Raw genomic sequence first — 12180 nt, forward strand, 5'->3', positions numbered from 1 at the left:
ATAGATAGCCAATGGGAATTTGCTGTGTGACTCAGGAAACTAAAACAGGGGCTCTGTTTCAATCTAGAGGGTGGGATAGGGTGGGAGATGAGAGGGAGGTTCAAAAGGGAAGGGATATATGTATACCTATGGCAGATTCATGTTGAGGTTTGACAGAAAACAAAATTATGTAAAGCAATTATGCTTCAATAAAAAATAAAAAGAAAAATAAAAGAAAAATAAAAAAAAAGTGTGGATTAAATGATTAGAACTCAAAAAAAATTATTTTCAAATAAACTATTTTTTTCAGTGAGCCAATAATCTACCATGTTAAAGAACTTTATTCCAAAAGTATATTAGAAGCCATTCAAAATATTCACTTAATGTATCAAAATTAAAAATGGTATTCTGAATGGTATATTGAATCACACACTATCAGGAAATCTGTAAGGTCTGAAACAATAAAAATGCAAATGTTTGCTTCTTATTTTCCTTCTAGGTAGAAGATTTAAAGACATTAGTAAAACAGAGATGATCATGTAATCCATAATATAAAAATTCTTAAGTCTAAAACATGAAAAGCATTCTGGGTCAAAAAAAATTATAGTTTATGTGTATAATAAAACATAATGAAATTAATTTTAATTCATGTATTCTGGAAAAAGTAGAAATTACAGTCTCATTTCAGGCTGCTATTCATGTGTTATTGTATCTTTTTATCTACTTCTCACTTCCCTTTCCGTTTTCAATCACTGGAAGAGTCTGGAGAATTTTAATATCAGTGCTTAAGACAATGGATGCTAAAAAAAAGTGGGGGTAGGTAGAAATACTACTCTCATCTTATTTGCATCCCTTGAGTTATCTCCAGAAACATATAATAAGGGAAGTATCAGAGGATAACCAAATATCTTGTTATTGTCTCTCCCTTTATAAGACAAGGCAGGCCTCAGTGAGGTTTGCACCCACAGGAATCACCCTTGTTTCAGTCCTTCCTTACCACATCAGTGATATTTAAAATCTTCCTTGTCATTGCTTCTTTGTCATTGTGTGGAGTTGGAGTAAACCAGAGTTTTTGGAATGTTTCATTTACTAATTTCTAGAAGAAAGAAAAATTTCAAACTAATAAATACAATAAATGTGGCAAAATTCTTAATCCCAAATTCTCATTAAAGCCCAAAGCGAAGTATATGTGTGTGTGTATATATATACACAAACACACACACACACATATATATATAAAACCCTGAAATTTCTGGTATGACATCCTCAGTTTCAAAAAGATCAATTATAAAAATTATAAATTTTTTTCAGTTTGGCAAAGATTTTAAATGGGTTAATAATATGCCGATGCAGGAGATGTAAGAAAGACTTGGGTTTGATCCTTGGGTCAGGAAGATCCCCTGAAGGAGATCACTTCAGTATTCTTACCTGAAGAATCCCATGGACAGAGGAGCCTGGAGGGCTACAGTCCATAGGGTCACAAAGAGTCGGACACGACTGAAGCGACTTAACACAATACTATGTCTAGTATAGAACTTCTGGATATAATGCACTTAAATGCTTTTGATCAAACTAAAAAATACTTTTGCTGCTTTGGTAGAAGTTGTTAAAAAACTAAACAAAATCAAAACCCAAAAAAGAAATATAGGGACAATCACATATACATAGATTCACTAATGAACTCTAACTTTCAACAAAGTATTTACTAATTTAGAAAACCAAGCACATACCATTTGAAAATCAATTTAATTTGAAATAAATTTCCTATATACAATGTAATCTCTACAATGACATTAAATATTACAATTGCCAAATTGGTTTGATAAGATCAGATTTTATTAACTAATGCAGGACCTAGAAAAAAAATACCTAAACATGTCTTTTTCTTCAATTTATAGTCTATAATATTGACTTACTTGTGTAGATTTTATATATACATAATTAACAAAACTTATATATATAAAGCAAACATTTAAATTACTTGGGCTTTCCTGGTGGCTCAGCAGTAAAGAATCTGCCTGCACTGCAGGAGACAGAGGAGACTTGGATTCGATCCCCAGGTTGGGAAGATTCCCCCGGAGGAGGTCATGGCAACCCACTCCAGTATTCTTGCCTGGAGAATCCCATGGACTACAGAGGAGCCTGGTGGGCTACAGTCCATACAGTTGCAAAGAGCTGGACACAACTGAAGTGACTGAGCATGCACACACATGTAAAACATTAATGAAAAATGAATTTTTAAAGTAGTCAATGTTTTTAACTTACCTTAATGCCCTCTTCATCATTTACCCTGCGAATCATTTTTACACACATTTCTGTAATTTTTGGAAATGTCGGTTGTTCAATACAGATGTCTCTTAGAATCTTTATCACCCTTTTTCTGACACTGATACCAGTATCCTAGGAACAGAAAGATATTCTAAATGTCAGAAAAACTGAGATGCCAAGGTGTATGAAATTTGATAAAATAAAATTAGAAAATACCAAGAAACAGTATACATACATTTATTAACATGATATGCTATGCTATGCTAAGTCACTTCAGTCGTGTCCGACTCTGTGTGACCCCATAGATGGCAGCCCACCAGGCTTCCCGTCCCTGGGATTCTCCAGGCAAGAACACTGGAGTGGGTTGCCATTTCCTTCTCCAATGCATGAAAGTGAAAAGTGAAAGTGAAGTCGCTCAGTCGTGTCCAACTCTTAGCGACCCCATGGACTGCAACCTACCAGGCTCCTCCATCCATGGGATTTTCCAGGCAAGAGTACTGGAGTGGGGTGCCATTACCTTCTCCGATTAACATGATAAACATGGTCCATATATATATTTTAAAACACATTTATATTAATCTTATTATAAATATGAGTTATTTTATTATGCTGTCTTTGCTTTTAAAATGTAATATCCAACATATGGAAAATATTAAATCGCACTGAACACAAGAGGAGCATATAAGCCTGCCAAAATTAAATGGAGTAACAAACATGAAACTTTGAGGATATTGTTTGGCACTTAAACAGCATATGAAGTATATATAACAAAAATGTTTAACAAATCTTTCAAACCAGTATCACTATTTTATAATTTATAGCAAATATAAGGAAAAAAGGAACAGATCAAAGGAAACAAAACCATGAAAAAATAACAAGACTGGCTTGCCTTTTTAAATCTCTCTGTCATGGTGGCATGTGTAAGAAAGAGTTAGAGAATACTCTAAATAAAATAGAGATGAAATATTGTGGTGGATACATGGGTGTTAACTGTACTATTTTTAACTTAACAGATTTTCATAACTAAATCATCTTTAAGTAAGAAGTACTGAATACCCATTGTGCAAAATTATCTCCATTTTGTAGTTTAGCAAACATGAAAATATTTTAGGATATATTGCTAAGGTAGATGCTGTCAGAGTTCATTATACCTGAAAATCCTGTTGTTTGTCCTTCACTCTTGAAAAGAGTAAGACATTAAAAGTGAAAAAATTCTTCTACTTTTTCCTTAAAATTCTTTGTTTCCATCAAGATTTTATGCTAGTTGGAGATGAAATTATCTGTAACTCTCAGTCCCACAGTATTTAAATATTGGGCTAAAAGTGATAAATTCTTGTCAGTTTAAGAATACCGAAATCCTGTACCTAATGAATCTCTGTTGAGTTATAGAAGAAGTCAATAACCCTGCAGTGGGTGGTATGGAATTTCGACAGATATTTTGTAATGCCAATGTTTCCTTTCATTTCCAAGGAAATACTTCAGGGCCACAGAATTCAATGCCATAGAAGAAAAGAATATCTTAGAATAGCATTTCTTATGTTTGCTCTTAAAACTCAAATGACTTTATTTAGCTTGCAGGTATCTGAGTCTGTCATAATTCAGCTTTAAAGAAATATGCAAATACACATAATAACCAAAAATACTGTCAGACACCAAAATTCCATATATAGCTCTCACTGAAATAATTCTTCCTGTTTATATACATATATATTTATAATTACTCTAGAATCCTATCCAAAATACTTAACTGTGTCATGTAGCTCCTATCATTTACTCTTTGTATATCAGCATAATCAAAAACTAATAGTAACTGGTAAAGGGAATCCAATTTTTACCAAAGATGTGCTTTACAATATTAAGCAGCCCTCCTCTTGAAATACGTTCTTCTTTAGAAAGTTGCTACAGTTTATATATTAGGTTAGATAAAAATACAGAATTGATATCTACCTTTCTATCTTAACATTTTTAAAAAGTGATATTAGGAAGGCAAAATTATATTCATAAATTATAATAAAAGTGACAAAACAAGCATACCAATATTCTTTCAATCAGCATATCATAATACTGCTCAGCAAGCTGAGGTCGACAAAGGACAAATCGACCTAGTAATTCCACTGCTGCTTCTCTGACACTAGTGGAGTTATCCATTAATCGTCCATGAACTCCTCGCTGCATATCCAGCTGAAGAAAAATAAAGAAATTATAACTTACACTAAGTAGAGCTAATATTTTAATTTGAATATAAAAGTCACATAAAAAGAATAATTTGTGTTCCTCTTTACCCTTGCTAGAATACTGGGGTCTACAGCAACAACCTCAGATAAACACTTCATGGCTTTTGTTCGAACGGCAATTGCATTTTCACCAAGGACTCGAAGGATCTGCCAAGCAAATATTAACATTTTCATCAATTTTAGAACATATAGCTTTTTAACAAAACACAGAAAGAAAACATGCAAAAAAATATAGAAATATCGAATTTACTTTCCTTCAATTTTTATATATGTAAGTAAAAAGATCTGTTATCATACTGATCCAAAGTTTTCACTTAAAACATTAAGGTATGGTGTTTTATACTTTATAGCCTTTCCTTTCTTCTGTCATTCTCAATTAAACCTGTTTTTTATTGCTATGCTTCATTTGCAAGAAACTGTAGGCCCACTGAAAACTTTCTATGTCTAACTTTAATCAAGGATACTTAGTATCATTTAAATAATAATTCTGGTAACTGAATAATTTGTTTTTATAACATCAATCACTCTAACTATACCATCACTCTACCTGTACCATACAGATACATATCCACTTATCTGTAAAACAAGAATCAACAGGTAAAGGCATGCAGAACAAACATTTTAACAAATATGGAACAAAGAAACAAATGTTATTTTCATCATTTTTTAAAAATATCTGTTCTCAACAATGAACAGACATCACACACAAGTTTCCAGAATTAGAAAAATCAGTATCACTGTATAAGAAATTCTTGTCCAGTTTACCTGTGTCAAATAAATATCAAAGCTCTGGGCAAACGGCCTCATAGAGGCCAAGTATCGAACAATCAAACAAGCATCATCATAGTCCACAGTATCAGAGTTCATTCTGCAACGAAAGGTCATTAAATTATAATTAATTAAATTTTTTTGTAAAGTAGGTAAATAGATATCAAAGAGACAACTGAAAACACTGGATCTTTTGTTTTTGGATCTTACTTTAATGTGCTGAACTGAGAAGGTGTGGTTTTGATAATGCTTCTAAGAAACTTCTTCCGGTTTTCAGCTCGATGCATAATTTGACCAGTTGTCTCAACTTCCTTTGCATGATGTGATCCTTCAGATGATTCTTCATCTTTTTGTGATTTCATTGCTTTTTCTGTTTCCAGTGTTGTATCACGGAACCACTGGGCAATATAGAATTTACGAGAAAACTGGAAAGAAATTTTAAGACTTGAGTTTGATGAAATTAGTAACAAAATTTCCAACCTACTGACAAAGTGTTTACAATCAGAAACACAATTATCAAGGTTTACTTTAAAAAGAAGAGTTTAGAACACATGGATAAAATGCTGAAGGTAGAAGACTATAGTTACTTTCAAAATTTTACCTTATTTCTTCAAGAAATATACAACCAATTATTACTGAACTATATTAACACTGAGGTACATGTATAATCTGTTCCTGAGTTTTTTCCCCTCCAGTTTATTGAGAAATAATTGACATACATCATTGTAGAGTCTGTTCCTTTCCACAAAGACTGAAAACCTATAGTAGTTGGCTGAAGAGCTTTAGCTATTTCCAACCTCTTTATTTTTATTTAATTCTCCAACTTCTGTAGATGCATATCCCATCAATTAAAAAAAATTAAAAGTGCCCCAATATAGTGTATAAATTTTACATACAAGCTTATTTTACTAATATTTGGATATATAATATATTTAAAAAAAACAGAATTAAGGATATTTAAAATATACATATAAAATTCTAATCATTTATAAAAATTCACTTTTTATATGCTAATAGATTATCTCATACACTACCTGGGTCAATGATCTTTGTCTCAAAGATAAAACATTGCAAGATTTTGGATTACCCAAGTCACATAATATTAGGAAACAATATCTGTATCAGAATTTGACTACCACATATTTCTATTTCAAAAATTAATATTCCAATACTACTCTCCTCTTCATGACATTCTCAGTTTTCTTTCAGACCAAATCTGAAATAAACATGTGAACATTACAAAATAAGGAACAGAATCCTACCACCAGTGAAGGATCAGTCTCCGTGTTTTCATCCAAGTAATCAAGCAATGCTTTTTGTAATTGCTGTATTTCATCTTCCCCTCCTGAAACCTATAAAACAAATCAGGTCATAACACAAAGATATTACTAATATATTTTAATAAATCATCCACTCACAAACAGAAATCTGAGGGAAAAAAATCTTATAAATGATAAAAAATGTATAGGTATAGTTAAGTAAAAGGAAGAAACAGAAGAATACTGTTTTTTGAAAAACATTATATACTGATAGCTCAGGTTACTTTTATGAATTACATGTTAACTTTTTATAAAGAAGCTCATAGGGAGCTGACATAATTATTAGAAAAATGTGTATGTAAATCTTCAGAGGTAGGAACCTACTAACACTGGTTTTCTATTTGGTAAGAGACACCTCCAAACTTCTAATCTAGTAAATGGAAACTGTTACCTGTATTATTATGTATTATGGGTATCTTTGAGATATTATTTAAAAAGAACATTCTGAAAGGGAAATATTTTTATTTGTAATTAATACAAAATACTTTACGTCATGTAGATCAAATATACAGTAGGTATATTTAAGCTGTTCATTTGATCTGGAAGCAGAAAGAGACCGAGTCTTTAGGTCCTATCAAGAACAATGTTGTTGTTTAGTTGCTAAGTTGTGTCCAACTCTTTTGAGACCCCATGAACTGTAGCCTGTCAGGTTCCTTTGTTCATGGGATTTTTCAGGCAAGAATACTGGAGTGAGTTGCCATTTCTTTCTCCAGGGAATCTTCTAGACCTAGGGATCGAACCTGTGGCTCCTGCACTGGGTAGGGAGATATTTTACCACTGAGCTACCAGGGAAGCACTTTCAAGAACGATACAGAGCAGGAAATTAACTCTGAGTTGACATTCATGTCTATAGCTTATACTCTGGTTTTACCTGTGTGAAATGCCAAATATATGGTTTAGACTATATGTAAGCAGAAAACAAAGATAAGAATAACCTATGTTCTGAGAGTGTAGTGAAATGGATATATTCAGAATGGTTTTTATTTAGTTGCATCTGGGATATCGATTTTTCTTTTTTAAATTTTCAATTTTCAATTGGAGTATAGCTGATTAACAGTGTTGTGACAGGGTCAGGGAGACAGCAAAAGGACTCAGCCTACATATAAATGTATCCATTTCTGCCCAAACTACCCTTCCATACAGGCTGCCACATTAACACTGAGCAGAAGTTTCTATAGTACACAGTGGGACTTTGTTGGTTATCCATTTTAAATATAGTTGTGTATACCTGATTCAGTAATTCTAGGGAGAGTCCTGAGAATCTGCATTTCTAACAAGTTCCTAGGTGATATAAAAGTTGGTGCTGCTTGTCCAGGGAATCATATTTTGAAATTCTAGGGTAATGGGGACATCCTGTCTGCTCAAAATGGTTCAAAAGAAAATAAAAATGAATATACAGACACATATGTATGTATATTCTAAAAGAGAATAATAAAGCAAATGCTAACCACTAAAGAAATCTGGATGAAAGATTTGTGGGAGCTTTTTGTGCTATTCTTCAAACTCTTCTGTAAGTTAGAGGCATTTGTCACGGCCAGCATGGATAAGGTTATGGACATTAAAAAAATAAAAAAGAGTATAAAGAAAATGAAAAAAGCTTTACATGGTTGGATTACAGATCATCTGCGCTACTTGGTGGCTGAGACGGTAAAGAATCCGCCTATAGTGTGGGAGACCTGGGTTCGATCCCTGGCTTAGGAAGATCCCCTGGAAGGGGGCATGGTAACCCACTCCAGTATTCGTGCCTGGAGAATCCCCATGGACAGAGCAGCCTGGCGGGCTACAGTCCATGGGGTCACAAAGAGTTGGATACAACTAAGTGACTGAGCCTACACATATCATTTACCTATCAATTTTCTTAAGTTATCTTAGTATTACTATCATCTCCTCCACAGTTTAAAATAAAAGTTAAACCAAATAGAAACTAGTATCATACATTCATAACAGAAGTTCACACACACAACTAAGAATTATATAAATCATTTGAAAGTTCCTGTTATACAGAATTCACTCTAAGGTATATATTTTCTCTGTGGCACTTTGAGATGATTTTATTCTGAATCTACAAAATGAAATGCAACACTAACATAAGAATACCTTAAAAAGTTCTTAACTACTTATGACTTATCCCCATAATGTAAATTCTTTATCTCAATACCTGTTTTAAAATTCGTTCTATAGACCCTTGATCCATTTTGCTTGTAACAGCATCTTTCCTCAGTCGTGCAGCAACAGTTCCAAGGTAATCAAGAGATGCCACTCTTAAAGCCATCTCTGTTGACTTATTACTGAACTGATGAACCTGCATATGAAAAATAATTTTAACTTAATCAAGTTAAAATATTTTTAATAGCAGTTTACATAAATTCCGTATCTATGCTGTTTTACTTGAAATTTAAACATTTTTTCCCCGTCATATTGTCCCACAAAGTAATTACCCTTTAAAAATTTTTTGATATATTTTTTTGGCCACATCTTGCAGCTTGCAGGATCTCAGTTCCCTGACCATTGACTAAACCTGGGCCATGGCAGTAAAAACCCAGAATACTAACTACTAGGCCACCACGGAACTCCCATTAATTGCCTTTTGAGTTTCCAGAATTTTAACATTTTCATTAAAAAGAAAAAAAAATTATAACTAAGTCTTCCTAAGAACACAGTCACTTTCTTTAAATGTAGGCTCAACTGTATAAAATGGGATTATAACCGACTAAGAACTTCTTAGGCTGGAATTTCAAAGTCTATAAAAAATATCTTGGCTTCAGAATAGTATTAATATATTTTCCAACTGACAGAAAGTAAGGCCCCCAAAGCTCTGTAACAACTACACGAGTCCAAATGCAGTTTAAAAATAAAAACCACAATAGCATTTCGTTGTATTTATTTCCCTAATACGGTATTACATGAGGACTAAAATGTGTCATGTTTTTAGAAGTACTCTTAAAGATGACAGAGCTCATATTCATCAGTTTCATGCTTTGAAATGAATTAACTATAATAACATGACTCTGTGTTGAGATGCTTTTAACTAATAATACTTTCAAATAAATAAAAGGAGTTTTTTAAAGCACTGTTATCTTATGTAATGAAATGAAAGCACCAAAAGTCACAACATTTCAAAATTTTATACAAGGTACCGACAGTATTATGTACAGTAATGCACATGCAAAAATAGAGATGCAATGGTCGTATTTCCTTACACATTTTTAAAGAATTCATCATCTGTGAATCAGAGTACATCCTCATTATGTTGTCTTCTAGTAATCTAATAATCTTTAAATGCTATACTCTTACCAACAGTCTCCCTAACAAACTAAGGAGTAGTTCAGCAGCTGGCCATTCAGGCTTATTGACTGTTGAAAGAAGGTCTTGAACAAAATTTTCAAATAGTGGTCTGTAATCTTCTTCACCTTGCTTACTACCACATCTGTTCAAAGATAAATAATGAAAAAGCTGTGAGTTTAGGTGACATGTTCACCAATATGACTGAAATTTTGTTAACTAAGTTTCTCAACTTGTATACCTAAATAAGGTGTAACAGAGCACATTAAATAAAATATGGTTTAAAATGAATCTATTTCTCAAATTTCATTTTCCCCCCTATTACAGGAAATTCATTTACTGACTAATATTAACATTACTTTCTGGCAAGCATAATACATTTTAAATAATGACCACTGTTCTTCCATGAGATTACTATAAATTCTTCTGAAAACTAAGTAAACCTCTATCCCTAAACTTTCCTATTCAACCAGAATGTCCGAAAATTCAATGAAAAATTAAAGAATTTCAATCTTGTACTTTAGCTTCTAGAATTCAACACACAAGAAAGTTCATGAAACTTTAGATTTTATAATATTCCAACTGCCTCATTTTAAAGATAAGGATATCAGGAGTCAGGGAGATATAGTCAGGTTTAGATTATGGAAGGAAGTTCGATTAATCTTTTACATAAAAGAAATGAACTATTCTCTCCATGGGGAAAATAAAAATCAGATTATGTTAACTTTACTCACTTTTTAAGGAAGATGGAAAGGAAGTTTTGGGCTGTTCGCATGGCTGTTTCATAAGAATTGGTAATGACAACATCTTGATCAACCTAGATTGAGAAAAATGAATGGATATACATATAAGAAATAACCAACAAATTATTTCAGTTGCTACTACCATGTTAATACTGACTATAAGGGCAATACAATTAAATACTAAAACTTTATGAACTTCCCTGGTGGTACAGTGGATAAGAATCTGCCTGTCAATGTAGGGGACACAGGTTCAATCCCTGATCTGGAAAGATCCCACATGCCACGGAGCCTGTGCACCACAAGTACAGAGCCGGCACCATAGAGGCCGGGAGTCACAATTACTGTGCCTATGAATCCCAACTACTGAAGCCAGCACACCCTTGAGCTTGTGCTCTGCAATAAGAGAAGACACCGCAACGAGAAACCTATGCACTGTGACTAGAGAGTAGCGAGCACTCTCACAACTACAGAGAACCTGCTCACAGCAATGAAGACCCAGCACAACCAAAAATAAAATAAATAATTTTTAAAAATACTAAAACTTTAACTATACTCTTATATGTAAGAGAAGATACAATTAGCATTGTTGTTGTTCAGTCCCTCAGTCATGTCTGCCTCTGTGATTCCATGTAAGGCAGCACGCCAGTGTTGCATTTCCTTAACTAGCTCCTGGAGTTTGTTCAAACTTATGTCCACTGACTCAGTGATGCCATCCAACCATCTCATCCTGTCGTCCCCTTCTCCTCCTGCCTTCAATCTTTCCCAGCATTGGGGTCTTTTCCAATCAGTCAGCTCTCTGCATCAAGTGGCCAAAGTACTGGAGCTTCAGCTTCAGCACCTGTTCTTCCAATTAATATTCAGTGTTGATTTCCTTTAGGATTAGCTGGTTTGATCTCCCTGCAGTCCAAGGGACTCTCAAGAGTCTTCTCACAGTTTGAAAGTATCAATTCTTTGAAGCTCAGACTTCTTTACGATCCAACTCTCACATCCATACACGACTACTGGAAAAACCATAGCTTTGACTAGACGCACCTTTGTTGGCAAAGTAGTGTCTCTGCTTTTTAATAGGCTGTCTAGGTTCGTCATAGTTTTTCTTCCAAGGATCAAGTGTCTTTTAATTTCATGGCTGCAGTCACCATCCACAGTGATTCTGGAGCCCAAGAAAATAAATTCTGTCATTGTTTCCATTGCTTCCCCACCTATTTGCCACGAAATGACAAGACGGGATGCCATGATCTTCATTTTTTGAATGGAGAATTTTAAGTCAGCTTTTTCACTCTCCTCTTTTCACCTTCATCAAGAGACTCTTTAGTTCCTCGTTGCTTTCTGCCATTAGGGTGGTGTCATCTGAGGTTATTGATATTTCTCCCAGTAATCTTGATACCAGCTTGTGCTTCATCCAATATGCTTCATTCTTAACATATGTTAAGAATGAGAAACGTGTGTAACAAATGAAATACCAATGGTTGTTTATCATGATCTAGGTCAGAACAATATTGATCAAAAATACAAAAAGAATTTCAAAAAAATTTGCAGGTTCAAAGTTTATGAAATGCTGGAATATAATACTAAATAAAATTCAACTCC

General features: G+C 33.6%; 1 protein-coding gene across 3 annotated transcripts in view; it reads right to left on the reverse strand.

The window, feature by feature from the left end:
• NIPBL (NIPBL cohesin loading factor) overlaps positions 1–12180 on the reverse strand; it is a 206014-nt gene that overhangs the window by 39472 nt on the left and 154362 nt on the right. For all 3 annotated transcript variants that reach the window (XM_070357633.1, XM_014481879.2, XM_070357631.1), the window contains 10 exons: positions 10585–10667; positions 9863–9995; positions 8727–8870; positions 6512–6601; positions 5460–5674; positions 5247–5349; positions 4530–4628; positions 4282–4428; positions 2245–2379; positions 977–1075 (listed from right to left, as the gene is read on the reverse strand). In XM_070357633.1, coding sequence (XP_070213734.1) covers positions 977–1075; positions 2245–2379; positions 4282–4428; positions 4530–4628; positions 5247–5349; positions 5460–5674; positions 6512–6601; positions 8727–8870; positions 9863–9995; positions 10585–10667 — 1248 coding nt within the window. The remainder of the gene's footprint in view (positions 1–976; positions 1076–2244; positions 2380–4281; positions 4429–4529; positions 4629–5246; positions 5350–5459; positions 5675–6511; positions 6602–8726; positions 8871–9862; positions 9996–10584; positions 10668–12180) is intronic.

Source organism: Bos mutus, chromosome 20, assembly GCF_027580195.1.
Source record: "Bos mutus isolate GX-2022 chromosome 20, NWIPB_WYAK_1.1, whole genome shotgun sequence".
In the NCBI taxonomy this organism is placed as follows: Eukaryota; Metazoa; Chordata; class Mammalia; order Artiodactyla; family Bovidae; genus Bos; species Bos mutus.